Consider the following 21,259-nt stretch of genomic DNA (forward strand, 5'->3'; position numbering starts at 1 on the left):
GCACACACACTCATATTAATCTCGAACCTGGCGGCAAGTGTCTTCTCTGCAACGTAACCAGGTTCTCGCACTCGGAGCATTGCATCTCGGTTTCGGACTCAAAATTGACATATCCACACAAATGGCGACACTCGACTAAAGTTATTACTAAGACCATAAATTATTGAGGCTTTTTTGGCGATCATAACAAGTCCATAACTGTGAATACAATGTGCTTCGTCTGATAATCTAGCGAGCACTTGGAACATTGCAATTATTGGTTTCGGACCCAAAATTGACCTACCCACACATATAACGACATTCAACTAAAGTTATCATTAAAGCTGCAAATTACTGACGCTTTTTTTGGTGATTGTAATTGGTTCATTTATCAGTTTTGGACCCAAAATTGACCTTCCCACACATATAACGACATTCGACTAAAGTTATCGTTAAGCTGCAAATTATCAAGGCTTTTTTGGGTATCGTATTAAGTCCGTAACCGTGAATACAATGTGCTGAGTCCGATAATCTGGTGAGTGTCTACAGAGAGCCTTGCTGCAGATATATATGGCAGAAGATATACAGTACTTCTGTTCTAACTCAGATTGCATAAGTGTTTTCATCGCACACGTATTAATCTCTCAGTAGTGGCAAGTTTCTTTGAATGAGTCTTGCCGCAGACAAGTAGATTTTATCCTAACTTGGACTGCATATATTTTTTCATTGCACACATGAATCTGTTTTGTAGTGGCACGTTTCTGTGACATGAATCTTGCGGCAGAGATGTTGGTATTAGATGTAAGATTTTAATACTATATGCATGGGTTAGTTTGCTACCACTACTACTACTACTACTATTACATGCATAACTATAAACATATGCATTATTTTTACCATGCCCTAGATGTTAATATGTATTCTTTGTTCTGTTGGATGTACGTAATGTCTCTTTCAACAGCATAACCAAATGCCTTGATTAGTATGAGCTCATTTGCAAGTGTAGTAATGTTTGAACTACTGTAGATGATGTTAATTTTTACACACACACACACACACACACACACATGAACACATATACACCTTATTTCATCTTCCTAGTGTGAAAACAGACATAACAAAACATACTTAGATACACACACACTTACATACGCAACCCTATTTTATCTTCCACTCCTCCTTACTTATCTTACTTAACTTATTGGAGTGAAAATATTCAAGAAATATCGCAAACACACACACACACACACACACACACACAACCCTATTTTATCTCCCACTTCTCTTACTTAACTTACTAGAGTGAAAATGGATAATATTTTAACACACACACACACACACACACACACACACACACACACACATATCCCAGCCATACGAACCCCACCTGTAACGTCCGTCATGTTGTACCTCACTACGTAGCGTGTTGGCCGGGAGATTGGCAGTGCAAGGACCTTTATTGTATTCCCGGGTACCAGCGTTGTGACCGAGTATTCCACTGTCCTGACTACTCGGATGAGATGGGGTGTCCAGGTGAATGCAGGTCTTGGTAGGCGAGTCCGCAGCCCAATACAGTGTCCTTGTAAACTCCCGAACCTGACTATGAGCTCCTCTAAGGTCCATTTTTCTAGTTGATGCTTAAATTCAAAGTTCTAGTCAACCCCCAAATCTGATTATGCTCCTCCGAAAGGTCAGTTTCTCTATTGGCGTTCGATACTAAAGAGATTTTTGACGTTTCTGAAAATGACTGGCCTTCTATATTGATGCCAAATTCTATATTATGCAAGGAATTTTCATGGTTATTTTGTGTTCTGTTCGGGAGGTTACGAACTTGCTGTTTCGGTCGGTGGAACTCGCCTCGAAATTGGTTGTGGTCCTGGGGTGAAGTGTGGCTGATGGTGGAGGAAGAGCAGTGTGGCTTTGGTTGCTGTCTCTCTCTTTCTTTCTCTCTCTCTCTCTCTCTTGGTTATATCTGTCACGTCCATTGGCTTCCGTTATTCTCCCTCTCCCTCTTCTGCACTCGATCACGTCTGTTGTCTATTCCTTCCCTCTTTCCTCTCGGTCTTCCTCTTTCTTTTCCGATCTTCTTTCTCTTAGTGGTCTGTCTCTCTTGGTTATGTCTGTTATGTCGGTTGGGTTATGTTTCTCTCTCTCTCTCTCTCTCTCTCTCTCTCCTCTTCGCTTATGTCATCTTCTCTTTCCTCTTCTTCGTAATGTCACTCGCATTTTCATTCTTTTTGTCCCTCGTGTCGTGTGTCGGATAGCGTTGTGTTTGTGTGTGTATGTGTGTGTTTACGTAAGTGTATTCCTCTCTCTCTCTTTCTCTCTTCGCTTTATTATGTTCAAGTTTCATTCCTTCATATTCGCTGCATTCTTGCATCCTCTCGTAAGTGTCCGATTAACTCTCCACTGTTCTCTCTCTCTGTGGGCGCTGCTTTTGTTACCTCTGTGGACTTCCGTTAATTAATAGTTCTGAGGTATTGATATATTTACTTTTTGATTATATGAGTAAAGTCTGATCCAGGGCAGAGTCACCGATCGTCACCTTCGTAAACAAACCGCCCAAGTCATTTATGGTAATCTTCTCGGCTAATTGAAAAAAGTGATCATTTCGTAGTTGTCACATGAGGAACGTAAGGGATAGTCAATTTTTTCCTAGTTTGCACTGGGAAAGACAAGCTACACATCACAGGAAGAACAAGAAACAAGCTGCAAGGGAAAATCAACCTTGTATTTGGTGTACTGAGGGTCATTTTTCCCTTGCAACTCGTACCTCGTTCTTCCTAGGATGTGCATGCAGTCTGCCTTTCCCAGTGCAAGCTAGCAAAAAATGTCCCTCAGCCTCATATTACAGACAGAAAAGTTAAGGGGATTTTTATAACTCTCACAACCTAGAATAAAAAATGAAATTGTTATACCAGAAGTTCCGACGCCATATAGTGATAACAAATTGATTGGGGGAAATATCGTTGAAAAAAATGAAAAATTATGCCAAAAAAGTGTGCTGCCAAAGGGTGAAAAAATTGATTGGGCCAAAAAATCCTTAAAAAAGCAAAACATTACTTCAAAAGGATGAAAAAAAAATCGATTGTGCCAAAAATTCATGAAAATAAACAAAACATTTCTTCAAAAGGATGAAAAAAAAATTGATTGAGCCAAAAATCCATAAAAAAACAAAACATTACTTCAAAAGGATGAAAAAAAATTGATTGTGCCAAAAATTCATGAAAATAAACAAAACATTTCTTCAAAAGGATGAAAAAAAAATTGATTGAGCCAAAAATCCTTAAAAAAAGCAAAACAATACTTCAGAAGGATGAAAAAAAAATCGATTGAGCCAAAAGTTCGGGTAAAAAGGCGAGAAATGACTTGGGCGGCTTGTTGACGAGGGTGACGAGATTCTGCTTCGTAATGAACACATGAATTATAATGCCATAGAAAACTGGTCTAACAGGATGGGTTTTGTTTGCTAATTTGTACGCATCCTACCAAGAAGAAGAAAGATGGAGATAAATTAAAAGATAGATGAATATGGATAATAGACATAAAGATAAAGAAAGAAAACCAGGAATAATAAAGGTATAACTGAAATAAAAATGAAAGATAGATAAATAGAGATAATAAAGAAAAAGATAAAGAAAGAAGAAAGAAAACCAGGAATAATAAAGGTACAACTGAAATAAAAATGAAAGATAGATAAATAGAGATAATAAAGAAAAAGATAAAGAAAGAAGAAAGAAAACCAGGAATAATAAAGGTATAACTAAAATAAAAATAGGTAAATAAACTTAATGATGAAATAGAAAAATAATAAAGATCTAAGTAAAAGAAAAAAAATATAAATAATAAAAGAGATAAAAATATGAATGAAATGAATAAGAGAAAATAAAAAAAGTGCAATATTTGACTGATAAAAGAAATTAAATACTTCCAAATATTATCTCCATTATTCCTGCAGTATTTCATTTTATAACTTAACACTAATTTATCTTTTCTTATAATCACCCATATTTTTACTCATTATCAGTCATTCTTCCCCTAGTACGAGTCTTAATTGGTGGTATCATGCGTACAAATTGGAAAAAATAAACAAAAAATAGCAACCCACATGCGGCGAGGAGAGAAAGGTCACTGACTCTGGTTCGTGTGTTTGTGTGTTTGTGTGTGTGTCAAGGTGGCCTGGAGTTGTGGCAGTGCCGTGACGGGTGCATTATCAACGCCGGGCAGCGCTGCGACGGCCGCCTCGATTGTCATGACGGGTCCGATGAATTTTCCTGCCCATCCAGACACCCTGTAAACATCTGGGGTCAACACGGGCCGCTGGTGGATGGCATGAGGCCAGGCTATCACCACATGTACCCCTAGGCAGGATTATTTTGACCACCTTTACTTAGCTTGTCATTTCGAAGAGGAAGCTTAGACTCAACAGCGCTGTCAAGTCCACAATCAGTAATTTCTTTTGTCTATTTTGCATATCAATTAACTTGCTTATGACTGGAGGGCAAACTATATTATCTCCAGGTATAGTTAGACTCCCCTATGAATAGCTTGCTTGCCATTTAGAAGAGGAAGCTTAGACTCAAAAACGCTGTCAAGTCCACAGTCAATCATTTCTTCTGTCTATTTAGCATATGAATTAACTTCCTTATGACTGGAGGGCAAACTATATTATCTCCAGGTATAGTTAGACTTCCCTATGAATAGCTTGCTTGCCATTTAGAAGAGGAAGCTTAGACTCAAAAACGCTGTCAAGTCCACAGTCAATTTCTTCTATCTATTTAGCATGTCATTTACCTAACTTGCTTATGACTGGAGGGCAATCTATCATTATCTCTAGTTGTAGTTAGACTCCACTATGAAGTCCAGTCAGGTGGGGTCCGCTCGGGAAGTCCACTATCCACAGCACTGCCAAATCTAGAATAAAAAACATAATTGTTATACCAGAAGTTCCGACGCCATATACTGAAAATGAAATGATTGGGGGAAATATCGGTGAAAGAAAAAAGAAAATATGCCAAAATGTGTGCCGCCAAAGGGTGACAGAAATTGATTGAGCTAAATATCGGAGTGAGAATAGGTGTCGGAGTAGCTGTTGTCATGGAGGAAGTGGCGTGGACAATGTTGGAAAGAGCAGTGTCACGTGTTATGGAATTTATACAGTTCATTGCCATTATTAAAAAATGTGATTGTCATAGCACCGGATAGCCTTTTTAATGCATACAGAATATCTCATCACAATTTCATATAGTAAATAGTTTAGATATGAGAAAGGGAGAGTGATGGATTTTTTATTTTTTTATATCAAAGGATGCGGCTTAAGGGCAACAGAAAGAGTACAAAAAAAAAAGCCCGCTACTCGCTGCTTCCACATAAGTAAAAAGTAAAGAGTAGCCAAAAGAGAGGATTAGGGGTGGTGTGGCAGTACTGTGGGGAGGCTCGGACCCCACTCGAATGGACTTCATATTCGTGTTGGACTATAGTTTGTCATTAGAAGAGAAAGCTTAACCCAGTACCAGCAGGGATCATGATTCTTAATGGTCCCTCTAAGCGAGAAAAATGAGAAAAACTCACCCCTCACACAAACCATTTCATAATATATATCAAAGTATTTGTGATCAGTTTACGTATCATCTATTTTGGGGGGGAAAAATCATGGCACAAATTTGGCCCGTCGCTGCTACACGGTAAAGCCACACATTTGGCCCGTCGCTGCTACCGGGTTAAGAAACAAAGATGCTGTCATATCCATAGGCAATATTTTTTTGTAGCTTCAGTTAGTTATTTAAAAGAGGAAACTTAGAATCAAAGACCATTACACACATTCCTAGCCTAGCATTTTTAGTTCATCATTTAACCTGGTAGCAGTGACGGGCCAAATTTGTGGCTTTACCGTGCATCAGTGACGGGCCAAATTTTTGCCATGATATAAACCCCCATAAAATAAATGATGCATAAACTGATCACAAACGCGTCGATATATATTATGAAATTGTTTGCGTGAGTGATGATTTTTTCTCATTTTTCTCGCTTAGAGGGGCCTTTAAGACACATGATCCCCGTAGCTACCAGGTTAAAAGAGGAAGCGCAGGGGTCTGAGTGGGATGTTGTACTGCTGGGTTAGTGAAAAGGCAGTGGTGAAATAGTTAAAAAAAGCAATAAACAACATATTTCTCAGGCAATTTATATCAGAGAGTTAGGACAAAAGTAGTCTTATGATATTATTAAAGAGTGGCTTACCTACAAAAGCAATGGAGTAAACAACATATATCTCAGGCAATTTATATCAGAGAATCAGGAAAAAGTAGTCTTATGATATGAAATGAGATTACCCTACAAGACAGTTCAAAGCAAGGAGAAGCCAAATATCAAGCCAGTGTCAGAATTCATGTACTATTCAGGTTGTATTTCGTGTATTATCTCAGGTAATTTCACGTCTATTTTGTACAAATCTGTATAAAAAAAATAACATAGGAGTTGGGTCCATATTCCCTAAATGTATCGGGGTCCCATGACGGCTGTTTTCCAAGGTGGTTTGTTGACGAGGCTGACGAGATTCTGCTTCGTAATCAACAGGTGAATTATAATGCCTTAGAAAACGGGTCTTATGTGATGATTAACCGGGTTTTCATGGGTGATATTTTCCGTCCATGATGCAGAAGCTGTGTTAAACTATCACCAGGAATGCAAAAGAGTCCATGAAAATCTGTACAGCATCTAGGGGCAGTTATATAGTCCAGTACACTGAACTTGTAAGCTGAAAATGCCTTGTACAATATTTGGTGCTGATATAAAAAGGAGAAAATTTTAAGAAACCAAACGGGAAATCTTTTTGGTATCTGGCATTGAGTAGATATTTTTATTTTTTTATTTTTTACATCAAAGGAAACAGCTCGGGCAAAAAACAAAAAAACAAAATAAAACGGAAACAGTAATGAAAAACAGCCCGCTAATCACCGCTCCATTAAAAAGCTGTGTATAACTGTCACCAGGATCGCAAAAGGATCCATGAAAACCTGTACAACATCTAGGGGCAGTTTTACAGTCCAGTACACCAAACTTGTAAGCTGAAAATGCCTTGTGCAGTCTTTGGCATTGATATAAATAGAAGGAAATTATAAGAAATCAAACAGGAAATCTTTTTAGTATCCAGCATTGAGTAGGAAACAGCTCGGGGGCAAAAGAAAAAAAAAGGAAACTAATGAAAAACAGCCCGCTAATCACCACTCCATTAAAAAGAGTTCAGAGGAGTGGCCGAAGGAGAGGAATTAACGGATCATTGTGGAAAATATAGTTCGGTTTGTTCGCTTAGAATACCTCTATGCTGGACTGTCGAACTGGCCCTACGTAAGGCTTTGCAAACAGGCGAAATCCACGGGGTGCCGATACATTTAGAAATAGGGACTTTTAGGCGTTTTCAGTCATTACTAAGAGCGTAACCACATCACGTTTGGGTCCATATGTACAACTAATGCATGATGCCTTTGTAAGAATAAAAAATAACAGTTAAAATGGATATGCTACCCTTTGTTTTGAACGACACTAGAAATAACTTGACTTACAGACTTACTGCCTCTTTGTTTTTGAATGTCACTAAATATAACAACTATGACCTCTGACCTTCTGCCCCTTTGTTTTTGAATGACACTTGAAATAACTTGACTATAACCTTTGACCTAATGCCCCTTTGTTTTTGAATGACACTAAATATAACAACTATGACCTCTGACCTTCTGCCCCTTTGTTTTTAATGATACTAAAGATAACTTGACTATGACCTTTGACTCTACTCTGGATATCACTAACTTCACTTTCATGGCTTAAATACTACCTCTAACTCTACTCTAGATATCACTAACTTAACTTCATGACATCTCTAACCTCTAACTTGACTCTAGACAGAATTAACTCTTCTCTAACCACTAACTCAACCTAGATACCTGAACACTAACCTCTAATTTTGCATTCAGAAATCACTAACTTTTTTTTACAATGACTACTACTACTACTACTACTACTACTACTACTACTACTACTACTACTACTACTACTACTACTAGCCTCTATCCTATAACTTAACACCTAAGTGCTATTTTTTTCCATATCTTTTCCTTTATATACACTGTGAAACCTTTTTTGATGTTTTACGAGAATATAAACTCAATTAGTTACATAGAAGGCAGTTTTTTTCCCTGTTTTCATAATCTGTTTCTTCTTTTTCTTCTTCTTCTTCTTCATCCTTTTTGTCTTTCCCTCTTCTCGTGTCCTCCTCCTCCTCCTCCTCCAACTTATAATCTCTATCCTTCACAGTCTTTCTCTTCTCTAATCTTCTTCTGTAAACATTTTTTTAAGTATATGGTGATGGGAAGGGAAATTTGTGTGTGCATTTGTGTGTGTGTATGGAGCTACTGTGTGTGTGTGTGTATTGTCCAGTGGGATTTACGTATTCGGTCTCTGTATCGCTCGGAAAAAATTGTGACGCTGTACGTGCGGCCGTGTCTCGAGTTCCCTTTTTTTGCCTCTCGCCAAGTCCTATATGCCTGCCACTCTCCCTGCGTTCACTGCTCACTGGGTCCGTTCTGCCTTACGCTCTGGTGATGGTCTATTGATACATGATTTGGGTGTTCACATAAGTCTGTCTTCAGTGTGACTTGTACCAGAAACATGTCATAAATTTGTGTCTATATATCTGCTAGTGAAGGTATAAGGGATGGAGGTGTTTTCCTAGGTTGCGCGTCACAGGAAAGAATGAGATATGAGTTGCAAGGGAAGAGTGACCTTGGATTTGGTGTACCGAGGGTTGCTTGTTAACTTGTATATCTTGTTCTTCCTGTAATGTGTAGCCTAGCCTGCCTTTTCCTGTGTAAACTGGGAAAATATGGCTTTGTTCCTTATGCCTCTTCTATGCCAGATGCCTCAGTTGTTCGGTGTTAGAAGTTATGCCGTAATAATCAGCTTGCAGAATTACCGTACTCTGCAGACCTACAGTTTTCAGTACACAAGATTTCTAGTTATAGGAATCACTCCACAGGCTTTCTGATTTCATGATGCTGCCATATTATAGTCCAACTTTTTATATATATAGTTTTTCTAGGTGATATGTTTAGTTTTTCTTCTATTTTATATGTATCTTTTCCCAGATGATAATTCCTTGTGCATTACTTCAACTTATCCCTGTTTCCTTTCATTTTATTTTACCATTCACTGTCTTAATGGCCTCAAACTCTCTTATACAGTATTTTTTAGCTGATATTTATAGGTATACTCTTTTTATATATATAGTTTTTCCAGCTGATTATGATGCAATGCCTCAACCTCTCCTTATTTATTTATTTTAGTTTCCCTTGTCCCTCTCAGTTTTCTCTCAATACTGTGTTGGTGCTGGGTTATCCGAGGTTAGGTTAGGTTAGGGTAGGGTAGGTTAGGTTAGGTTAGGTTAGGTTAAGTTAGGCGTTTGCTTACACACGCAATGCTGGGCGTCTCAGTGTATCAAATTCTGCTTATTCTTATGTCATAGTATATTCATTGACGATGTTTGAACACGTCGATATATTGCAAAGGCTTCAGTGTGGCATAGCTCCATACCTCTATGTTATGACTAGGTACACACACACACACACACACACATACATACATACATTACCTATTGCCTAAGGACCATATTTGATACTCTCCACAATGCCGTTAAATGTGTAGCCTAGTATGGATGCTTTCAATGTTAGTCTGCAGAGCTTCAAGTGTGTGCCGAATATACTCATGTAAAGCAAAGTCAAAGTACGTCAAGCTTTTTATGTTCTCGGAGGTTAAATTTATTACTTTGTGGAGTTCATCATATCCGTTTGGACTCATAGGAGGTTGACGTTTTACATGAATATATGCGGCACGTGATTATGTAGTTTGTGGTTGTGATGTGTGTGTGTGTGGAGATACTGCTGATGTGTGTGTGTGTGTGTGTGTTTATATAGCACACACACACACACATACACACACACACACACATCTGCACACACATACATACTTTCTGGTAACTCATTCTTGTTCTCTTGAATCGGAGCATCATCTAGCAGGCTTTTATTGTTGTTGTTGTTTTTTGCCCTTGAACTGCCTCCCTACACACACACACACACAAACACACACAAACACAACCCAGACACACATACTTCACCAACAGCCGAAAATGCCCCAAGGAATCGTAACCCCCACAACTAACGCCACCATACTGTTTACGCTTGTGCCTCTAGCCTGCAAGCCTGATGAGTTTGCCTGCGCTGACGACGGCACTTGCATCCCTCTCCGCGTGGTCTGCGATGGACAACCTTACTGTCGAGACGGGTCCGATGAGCTCAACTGTGACCCAACCCAACCCCGTGAGTCCTGTCTTCCCTAACTGACCCGTCCACTCAACCCGGTCTTGCTTTGCTCCTCAACCCCAGTCTTGCTTGGTCCGGTTATAATAGTGGCTGAGTGTGTCTCTTCTGGTCTTGTGGGTGATGGAGTGATTAGATTAGTTTGCCCTTAAATGAGTACTAATGAAGGTTTTCTTCGTTATTGTTTTCATGATTTTCTTTTTTTTAGTGGGTGACAGAGTTTTGAATTTAGTTTCCTCTTAAATAAGCAATGGTGAAGTTGTTGTTTTTTTGTTATTTTTTTGTGTTTTTCTTCTTTTTGTGGGTAACAATGATTAGTTTGCCCTTAAGTAAGCAATGATGAAGGTTTTCTTTTATAAGTAACAAATTAACAGGTTTGATTAACTTTTAAAGAATGGCGGAGTTTTTGAATCATTACTATTTCATTTTTATGCTTTCTAGAGTAATTTTTAACTGGTCAGAAATTTCTCTAACATGAAAGTATAAAATAATCTGTGTTAGTGTGGATTTACTCGTACACAGAATATCCATAATCTCACACACACGTATTTCTTCTCCAGCAGGAGGAAGTACGTAGGTAACATATCATATTTCCCACAATTTACGGAACTCCTAACCTGACTATATTAATTTCCATTTTTCCAGATTGTAAAAGAAGTAGCTGGATGTAATTGATGCTCTCTTTTCTCTAACTCAAAATGTGATTAATCCACCTCCTTACTATTGACAGAACTCCTAACTTGATATCCATAACCAATTTCATGTATTTAAGATTATAAAAGAAGTAGTTGGATATAATTGACACTCTCTATTCTCTATCTCAAAGCACGATTAGTCCTCTTTCTTACTATTGATAAAACTCCTAACTCGATATGCATAACCAATTTCATGTATTCTAGATTATAAAAAATGTAGTTGGGCATAATTGACACTATTCTCTAACTCAAAACACAATTAGTCCTCTTTCTTACTCTTGACAAAACTCCTAACTCGATATGCATAACCAATTTCATGTATTCTAGATTATAAAAAAAAGTAGTTGGGCATAATTGACACTATTCTCTAACTCAAAACAAAATTAGTCCTCTTATTCTAGATTATAAAAAAAAAAGTAGTTGGGCATAATTGACACTATTCTCTAACTCAAAACATGACTAATCCTCTTCCTTATTATTGACAAAGCTAATGACCTGATATGCATAACAATATACTTTTGATTTCTTCCAGGGCGTAAGGAAGTGTATAGTCGGATAGTGTTTACATACAGTATCCTCTAACTCGTAACAGCACCCTTTATACATCAATTTTCTGAACGTTTATGCATGTACGAGTCTGTGTAGATGGTTCTGTGTATGTGTGTGTTTATGTGTGTGTGTGTTGTGGACTTATGGTCTTGAAAACTCGTCCTGTGATCCATTCTAACGTTCCATTCTACTGACTTTGGTTTGTGCATTTGGTAACTGTTGTCCTTCTCCTCTTGTAGCGAGTCCTTAGTACTCTCACCCTAGCTGTTCTGACATAGCACGAAGTAGAAATAGTGTCTAATTGTTCAGTATGTAGCGATTTGTACCCTCTGCATCTGCATGTGTTTTCCTTATACGATTTTGAGGCGTTCGTAGGAGAAGGGACATGAGGTTGAACGCAGCCATTTCTCTCTAGTCTGCACTGGGAAAGGCTGACTTCATATCCCAGGAAGAACAAGACACATGCTGCAAGGGAAAAGCAACCTTGTGTTTGGTGTTCTGAAGGTTGTTTTTCCCTTGCAACTTGTATCTTGTGTTTCCTGGTGCAATGGGAAAAGCAGACTTCACATTGCAGGAAGAACAAGACACTAGTTGCAATAGAAAAGCGACCTCGTATCTGATGTACCATGGGTCATTTTTCCCTTGTAACTTGTGTCTTGTTCTTCCTGGGATGTGTATGTAGCCTGGCCTGCCTTTCCCAGTGCAAACTAGAAAAAAATGTCTGTCCCTTGTGCCCCTTCTCTGTCGGATGCCTCTTTATGCAGATTTTCCAGGGTTCAGCGAGAGGTAGGTGGAGTCTCTGGGTCTGTTCTCATCTGTTATGCTTGGTAGAAAGACTTGTTTTGCATCGTTCTCACTGCACTTGTTGGTGGATGGATAGTCACTGGTTGTCCTGCACAGTGGAATGCTTCAGAGTTCACTGGTTGATGTCTCGAATATGTCACAAAGTCCGTAGTGAGATGGCTATTTAGACTGTTCAGGAAAGCATTCATTACGTCTTATGCACTTGGTGGAAAGCTGTACGCTATCCATGTATATACACTGTACACTGTATGTATAATAACCGGTGTATGTATATATGTATTAGTGCACTGGTCGTATGTACGTATTTATTCTCACTGCAATGACGACGGGGTTCCTGCGAAGTTGCAATTTTTATCGGCATTTACGTATCGGGCAATTCCGCGGCCTCGGGATCGCAGAAAAGTCTCGTTCTGCATTCGTTTCTCCGGCTACGAAAAACGGTGAATCGCGGCGAAGTAAGACCGTTCAGTATTTCAACATTTTCCTCTTTCTCTTCCTCCCGTTCCTCGGTTAATCGTCCTTATTTTCCCTTCTGGGGTTGGACGGGCTATGAGTCTCTTGGTGAAGGGTAGGTCTCTGTGCTCTACCTTGGGCCCCTACACAGACTTAAGGGATTGTAGTGTATTGCCAATGTTACCCTGAAGTTCATTATAATATTGTACTAAAAAATAAGGTAATATGGTGTACTTTAGAATTGCAGTAGTAAGGATGACAGACACTTGAATTTTTAAGCATAGAAAACCACATCAAATTACTTCTTCCAGTTATGAGTGTATCAAAAAGTACTGTCTCTCTCTCTCTCTCTCTCTCTCTCTCTCTCTCTCTCTCTCTCTCTCTCTCTCTCTCTCTCTCTCTCTCTCTCTCTCTCTCTCTCTCTCTCTCTCTCTCTCTCTCTCTCTCTCTCTCTCTCTCTCTCTCTCTCTTTTTCCACTTCTTTCTTATACTAACAAACCACTTCTTTCCCCCTCTCTCTCTCATTTCCTCTCTTTCTCTGTCTCTGTCTCTCTGCCTTCCTTTCCTTCTCTTCCCTTCTCCGTCTCCATACTAATCATTTCTCATTTATTTCTTTATATACTAACTAACCACTTCTTTCCTCTCTCCTTCTTTGTCTTTCTATCTCTGTTTGCCTCTATTTCTCTCTCTCCTTCTCTCTTCATACTAATAATTTTTCCCATTCAGTAATAACAGATCGCCTCCTGTCTCTCTGTTTTCTGTCTGTCTGTGTTTCTCTTTCTCTCTCTTCCCCTCTCTCTCCATACTAACCATTTCCCTATTCAATACTAACAGCTCGCCTCCTTTCTCCCTCCCCTTCCATCCCTCTAGCCTGCAATTACTTAACCGAGTGGCAATGTGACTTTGGCGAGTGCATTGACCGAAGACTCAAATGCAACGATAAGCTGGACTGTCCTCGTGATAACTCGGACGAACGAGTGTGCCGTGAGTATACATAATAGGAGGAGGAGGAGCGGCATGGAAAGTCGAGTCTGTGTAGCTGTTTATTTTATCTCTTTTGTCGTCGTTCTGTTGAGTTTTTTGTGCATGGAGGATTTTAATTTGAAGCTGCTGTGGTTGAGGTCCTCGGTTGTGGTTGCGGTATCATGGTTGTTGCCTCTGGTTGCCTCGATTATAATGTCGTATTTCCTCTTCGTCTTGCTATTGGAAGGCGGGATCTGGACTCCTCTCGGTGAATCGGTTTACGGCATAACTATTTTTTATAAGCCGTCATCATTTCCAGCTCTCATGTGTTTCCAGTGTGTTAGTGTGTGTGGGTGTGTTTATATAAGAATTTGCAGATGGAGATTTATTATTTTTTTTAAGTGACAGACATTGAAATTAAATGCTTGGGTTTTTATTTTTTTTCAATGTTCATATTTGCTGATTACCAAAGTGTGTCAGTGTGTCATATAAGGTCAGCTTGTGTGTTTTTATGCTTTGGTTATCTTAAAGTAAAAAATATTATTGCTATCTGATTCCCATATATATATACATAGAATTTTATTTGGTCTCTGTGTGCTCATTTAAACTATTGAAATATTTTTGATTAATTTATATATATGTGTGTTTTTGATTCTGGTTTACTTTTTTTCGATCTCTAACTACGATATTTTTTGCTTCTACTTCAATTTTTCGTCTTAGTCAAATTTTTCTCATTAATCTATTTTTTAATGTCCAAATTTTCTGCTGATTTTCTTTTTTTCAATCTATTTTTTAATGTCCAAATTTTCTGCTGATTTTCTTTTTTTCAATCTCTCACTACGACATTTTTTGCTTCTACTTAATTTTTCGTCTTCAAGTCAAATTTTCCTGATTAATCTATTTATATATATTTTTAAATGCCCAAATATTCTGTTGATTTACTTTCTTTCAATCTCTCAATATGACATTTTTCACTTCTACTTCAATTTTTCATCTTAGACTTAAATTTTTCATATTAATCTTTTTTTTAATGTCCAAATTTTCTGCTGAGTTATTTTCTTTCAATCTCTCACTACGATATGTTTTGCTTCTCTTCAAATTTTTTGTCTTGGAGTCAAATTTCCCTGATTGATTTAATTATGAATATTTTTTAATGCCCAAATCTTGCTTCTACTTCAATTTTTCGTCTATCGAGTCAAATTTTTCTCATTAATCTTTTTTTTAATGTCCAAATATCCTACTGATTTACTTTTTTTCAATCTCTCACTACGACATTTTTTGCTTCACTTCAATTTTTATGTCCAAATATTCTGCTGATTTACTTTTTTTCAATCTTTCACTACGACAATTTTTGCTTCACTTCAATTTTTATGTCCAAGCATTCTGCCGATTTATTTTTTTCAATCTCTCACTACGACATTTTTCACTACACTTCAATTTTTTTTTCCAAAGATTCTGCCGATTTACTTTCTTCCAATCTCTCACTATGACATTTTTTGCTTCACTTCAATTTTTATGTCCAAAGATTCTGCCGATTTCCTTTCTTTCAATCTCTCACTACAACATTTTTTGCTTCACTTCAATTTTTCTGTCCAAAGATTCTACCGATTTACTTTCTTCCAATCTCTCACTACGACATTTTTTGCTTCACTTCAATTTTTCTGTCCAAAGATTCTACCGATTTACTTTCTTCCAATCTCTCACTATGACATTTTTTGCCTCACTTCAATTTTTATGCACAAAGATTCTGCCGATTTACTTTCTTCCAATCTCTCACTACGACATTTTTTGCTTCACTTCAATTTTTATGTCCAAAGATTCTGCCGATTTACTTTCTTCCAATCTCTCACTACGACATTTTTTGCTTCACTTCAATTTTTATGTCCAAAGATTCTGCCGATTTACTTTCTTTCAATCTCTCACTACAACATTTTTTGCTTCACTTCAATTCTTCGTCTTCGAGTCAAAGTTTTCCCGCTCTTTTTGTGCTTCCGTTCTTCCTGTCGCTCTTTTTGGGAATTGGTTGGCATTCCTTATTATGTCGTATTACTATTATTAAACTTTTTGTTCTCTTACGTCCTTTTTTCATCTTTGACTTTCCGAAAACTGTCGCCCTCAACCTGAAGTAAAATGTGCAGTCTTGCGATGATTTCTACGTGTGTGTGTGTTATAAATTGAGTGATGTCTCGCACACACACACACACACACACACACACACACACATACCCACACACACACACACACACACACATTCACACATGCACACACTCGATCACAGTCACACACACACAACCACACACACACACACACACACACACAAACACACGCACACATAAACTCCTGTAAATATGTCGTCTTAAATGCCTGTTGTCTTGACTGTTATGATTTCTTTGCTTGGTATAAAGAAAAAAAAGTGTCTCTCCCTCTCTCTCTCTCTCTCTCTCTCTTGGTAACAAACGTCCTAACTTAACTCGACTAACATTTCTTTTCTGTAGGATTTTACTGTTATGGTTGCCTGACTTTGTTCTTGAATGTTATCAGTGTTATGTTATGTTTTTACAAGTCTCTGTTTGATGGTGAGAAAAATTCAGTGTCTTGCATCGTTTGTTTACATTGTGGACATTCGTTGTTGCATGTATATTTATTTTTTTGCCTGGTCCGGATTTGCATTTTCTCTCCTCTCCATTGTGTGTGTTCCCTTTTGCATCTTTATTATTGATTATTATTTTGTCTTGTTAATTATTTTTTGTTTTGTTTTTCTTTTTTTTATGTCATGTGGGAATGCCTGTAGTTGTTGTTGTTGTTGTTGTTGATATGCTTTCTGCTTTTCCCTTCCTTTCCTTTTTTCTCCTTTCCTTTCTTGGTGTTTCTTGATTATCTGTCTTTCTTGTTTTCTCTCTTTCTTGTTCTCTCTCTCTCTCTCTCTCTCTCTCTCTCTCTCTCTCTCTCTCTCTCTCTCTCTCTCTCTCTCTCTCTCTCTCTCTCTCTCTCTCTCTCTCTCTCTCTCTCTCTCTCTCTTCTTCTTCCTCTTCTTTTCTTCCTTTTCTTCCTTCTCCTCCTCTTTCTCTGCCTCTTCTTCCTACTATTCCTCCTCCTCCTCCTCCTCCTCCTCCTCCTCCTCCTCCTTCCATGTCCTCTGTCAATGCTCATGCCTGACTGGTTGCTTGGCCCACTCCACCTCCTCCACTTCCACCTCCCCCTCCTCCTCCACCTCCCGAGTGTGACCCCAAGCGCTTGCCCTCGACAGCCACTCCGTCTACGTGCCGCTCCCCAACCGCTTTCCGCTGCAGCAATGGCTTCTGTATAGGTGCAGGCCAGCGTTGCGACGGGACCACTGACTGCCAGGACGAATCAGATGAGAAAGACTGTCCACGTAAGGTGTTTCCGATCCCTCCTCCCTTCCTTCCTTTCCGCTCCCTCCTCCCTTCCTTTGTTTCCTCTCCTCCTAGTCTGTCCTTCCTCCCTCCTTCCTCTGTCTCCATGTTATAAGACAGTTCATGTAAGGTGTTTCTGGTCCCTCTCTTCCTTCCTTTCCGCTCCCTCCTCCCTTCCTTTCATCCCTCCTCCCTGTCTGTCCTTCCTCCCTCCTTCCTCTGTCTCCATGTTATAAGACAGTTCATGTAGGGTGTTTCCAATCCCTCCCTCCCTTCCTTTCCGCTCCCTTCCTTTACGCTCCCTCCTCCCTTCCTTTGTTTCCTCTCCTCCTAGTCTGTCCTTCCTCCCTCCTTCCTCTGTCTCCATGTGATGAGACAGTTCATGTAGGGTGTTTCCGATCCCTCCCTTCCTTCCTTTCCGCTCCCTTCCTTTCCACTCCCTCCTCCCTTCCTTTGTTTCCTCTCCTCCTAGTCTGTCTTTCCTCCCTCATTCCTCTGTCTCCAATTATAAGACAGTTCATGTAAAGTGTTTCTGCTTCCTCCTCCCTTCCTGTCTTTCCTCCCTTCCTTTCTGCTTCCTCCTCCCTTCTCCCTTGTTTCCTCTCCTCCCTGTGTCTTTCCTCCCTCCCACAAAAATCTCCCAGCCCCAGCATCCCATCATTTGCACTCATCTCCCCTCCTCAGCATCATCTCCCACAAATCTCACAGTCCCAGCATCCCATCCTTACTCATCTCCCCTCCATAGCATCATCTCCATCCTCATCTCCCACCCCAGCATCCCTCCCACCACATGACTCACAGTCCCTAATTCTTGAACCTTCAGAACTCGCATTTAGATTTCTTTTACTACATGTTATTACTAGTCAGTGAGAAGTTCTTTAGTAATTTGATGGTTTTTGGATCATTATAATTTTTTAAGTAACTTTTTGAATTGACTAAGTAACTTTTTGCTCCTTTTGACCTTAGTTTTCAGTCACCATTAAAATTAGAAGTCATGTTTTTTGTATTTTTTTATATCTATCTATCTATCAATTTTAGACGATTTTTGGTTAGTTATTATTATTGTTATTATTATTATTATACAAAGTCATTCTGGCCATGTACATAAATAAATATTACAGTATATATATTTTAATTGGCCATATTTTTGTATCACTAGCATTTTTTTCATTAGTACTTATTTCTGTGCCAGTCCCTTTGTGTCAAGTCATTATTGTCATTCTTAGTTTAGTGCGTAGCTTAATTTTTCGCTCCCTAGACTTTTGAGACCTCTGGAGGGGAAGGAATACAAGGGACTAAGCCATTTGTCTCTTGATTGCACTGGGAAAAAAAGAACAAGAAACAAGGTGGAAGGGAAAAGTGACCCTAAGTACACTGAATACAAGATCACTTTTCCCTTGCAAATTGTGTCTTGTCTCTTGTTTGCACTGGGAAAGACAGACTTCACATCCCAGGAAGAACAAGAAACAAGGTGGAAGGGAAAAGTGACCCTAAGTACACTGAATACAAGATCACTTTTCCCTTGCAAATTATATCTTGTCTCTTGTTTGCACTGGGAAAGACAGACTACACATCCCAGGAAGAACAAGAAACAGTGCAAGGGAACAGTGACCCTAAGTACACTGAATACAAGATCACTTTTCCCTTGCAAATTATATCTTGTCTCTTGTTTGCACTGGGAAAGACAGACTTCACATCCCAGGAAGAACAAGAAACACAGTGCAGGGGAAAAGCAACCTTGTATTGGGTGTACTGAGGGTTGATTTTCCCTTGCAACTTCTGTCTTGTTTGTAGTTTGGACTGGGAAAGACAGCCTACACATCCCAGGAAGAACAAGAAACACAGTGCAGGGGAATAGTGACCTTGTATTGGGTGTACTGAGGGTCGATTTTCCCTTGCTACGTATACCTTGTTCTTCCTGTTATATGTAGCCTGGCCTGTTTTTCCCAGTGCAAACTATGGAAGGATTGGCTCTGTTCCCTTATGTCCCCTCGTCTCTGAGCGTTTCACTTATAAACAGCATCAGTGTAGCTTCGTCAGTGCCAAGAAGCATGAAGGATTAACTCAGAGGCTGCCAGATAGTGATTAGATAGAGCTGCGGCAGTTACTAGGCTATTAAACTCCCCCCTACACACACACACACACACACACACACACACACGTCTTCTCGTTCAAATTTGTCGAAAACCTCTAAACCTCATTCTCCATCCTGTCTCACACCCTTCTGTCACATCCCTAGAAGCCATACCATCACTCTTCACTCTGATATTACAGCTCATTCATGCCACACCTTACCTCACATGCCTCACACACCCCTTCTCTTAGCCACACCTGCCACATCCCTTCCCAGGCAACCAAAACCAAATCCCTTCCCAATTTTTATCCCTTCATCCCTTCTTCCCATCTTGCATATACCCTTCTAATAACCTATCTATTTTTTCCTTCCTTTCATATCCTCTTCCTAACCCACCAAATGACATCCCTATCCTATTTAGCATTCCTATTCCCTCCCATCCCCTTCCGTCCCACCCTACAGCCTTGCATATGTCCTAGTAATGTATAATCTATCCTTTTCTTTCATATCCTCTTCCTAACCCACCAAATGACATCCCTATCCTATTTAGCATTCCTATTCCCTCCCATCCCCTTCCGTCCCACCCTACAGCCTTGCATATGTTCTCCTAGTAGCGTATAATCTATCCTCTCCTTCCATACCCTTTTCCTGACCCACCAAATGACATCACTATCCTCCTAGCTATACCCATCCCCTCCTCTCCTGTCCCATCCCCTCCCATCCCACCCTACAGCCTTACATATGTACCTTCCAATACCCTTAACCTTGTATTTGTGAACATATTGACGTCTCAGTTCACCCAGTTGAAAAGCCTCTCGTAGGAGTTGCTGCTGGGACTTTCATGGACTGTTTTGTGACCCCCCCAGTGATAGTTTGACACGACTATTACCATCATCACATAACAGCCTACGAAAATCCCAGGACCGATATCCTCAAACGTTTCGAGGTCTCGGGATATCCATTTCTAGAAGCTCTCGTAGAAGTCGTAAGGATCTCCATGTGTGTTTTTATATCTGGTGGTGGTTCACAAGATTTATACGCCATGAGTGGGTAAAACACGCTTGAGAACCTGACATCATTTCTGTGGCTTTAGAAAATCATCATACCAAGAGCGTTGTCGAGGCCTTGGGATATCCATTTCTAGAAGCTCTCATAGAAGTTGTAAGGATTTTCATGGGTGTTTTCAAATCTCTGGCAGTAGTTCACAAGATTTCTACGCCATGAACAGGTAAAACAAAAACACACTTGAGAATCTGACATCATTTCTGTGGCCTTAGAAAATCATTGTACCAAGAGCATTGTCAAGGCCTTGGAGTATCCATTTCTTGAGGCTCTCATAGAAGTTGTAAGGATTTTCATGGGTGTTTTCAAATCTCTGGCAGTAGTTCACAAGATTTCTACGCCATGAACAGGTAAAACACACTTGAGAATCTGACATCATTTCTGTGGCCTTAGAAAATCATCGTACCAAGAGCGTTGTCGAGGCCTTGGGGTATCCATTTCTTGAGGCTCTCATAGAAGTTGTAAGGATTTTCATGGGTGTTTTCAAATCTCTGGCAGTAGTTCACAAGATTTCTATGCCATGAACAGGTAAAACACACTTGAGAATCTGACATCATTTCTGTGGCCTTAGAAAATCATCGTACCAAGAGCCTTTGAGATTACGAGTCCAGCAATGACTTCCACGAGAGGCTTTTCATGGAGGCGAAGTGCGGCGCCGAGATATTTATAAATACAGTGGACTTTTACTCTACCGTCCGACTTCTAGCACACCTTCTTCCCGACACCCCTTGTATGTACCTCCTCCCTCTGCCTCCCTGCACATCCCACACGCCTCACTCACACTGTAGTTGACTTGTATGTATGTGTACCTTGATGCCTCTTTAGTCTCACTGTTACTGTTGATTGTAATGTTTTGATAATAATTGTAGATATTTTATACGTAACTACCATGTATAAGTATTAATAACTGCATCCTGCTTTTTGGATTAAGATGTACAGCCG

At 39.4% G+C, this 21,259-nt stretch overlaps 1 protein-coding gene and 2 long non-coding RNA genes across 52 annotated transcripts in view; 2 read left to right on the forward strand and 1 right to left on the reverse strand.

Moving 5' to 3' along the window:
- Positions 1 to 21,259, forward strand: part of LOC127002212 (low-density lipoprotein receptor-related protein 2-like) — a 100,836-nt gene that overhangs the window by 25,633 nt on the left and 53,944 nt on the right. For 39 of the 50 annotated variants that reach the window (XM_050867935.1, XM_050867937.1, XM_050867960.1 and 36 more), the window contains 2 exons: positions 10,218 to 10,343; positions 17,055 to 17,180. The exons of 3 other annotated variants lie outside the window; for them this stretch is intronic. In XM_050867935.1, the coding sequence (XP_050723892.1) occupies positions 10,218 to 10,343; positions 17,055 to 17,180 (252 nt within the window). The remainder of the gene's footprint in view (positions 1 to 10,217; positions 10,344 to 17,054; positions 17,181 to 21,259) is intronic. 8 more of the 50 variants (XM_050867949.1, XM_050867955.1, XM_050867961.1 and 5 more) reach the window with 2 other exon arrangements.
- On the reverse strand, positions 6,833 to 7,973 carry LOC127002219 (uncharacterized). The gene is made up of 2 exons (XR_007755888.1): positions 7,653 to 7,973; positions 6,833 to 7,596 (listed from the first exon to the last, which is right to left on the reverse strand). It is a non-coding gene; the product is annotated as an uncharacterized LOC127002219 (long non-coding RNA).
- On the forward strand, positions 10,350 to 13,485 carry LOC127002224 (uncharacterized). The gene is made up of 2 exons (XR_007755895.1): positions 10,350 to 11,378; positions 11,456 to 13,485. It is a non-coding gene; the product is annotated as an uncharacterized LOC127002224 (long non-coding RNA).

The sequence above is a fragment of the Eriocheir sinensis genome, chromosome 22, assembly GCF_024679095.1.
Source record: "Eriocheir sinensis breed Jianghai 21 chromosome 22, ASM2467909v1, whole genome shotgun sequence".
NCBI classification, from domain to species: Eukaryota; Metazoa; Arthropoda; class Malacostraca; order Decapoda; family Varunidae; genus Eriocheir; species Eriocheir sinensis.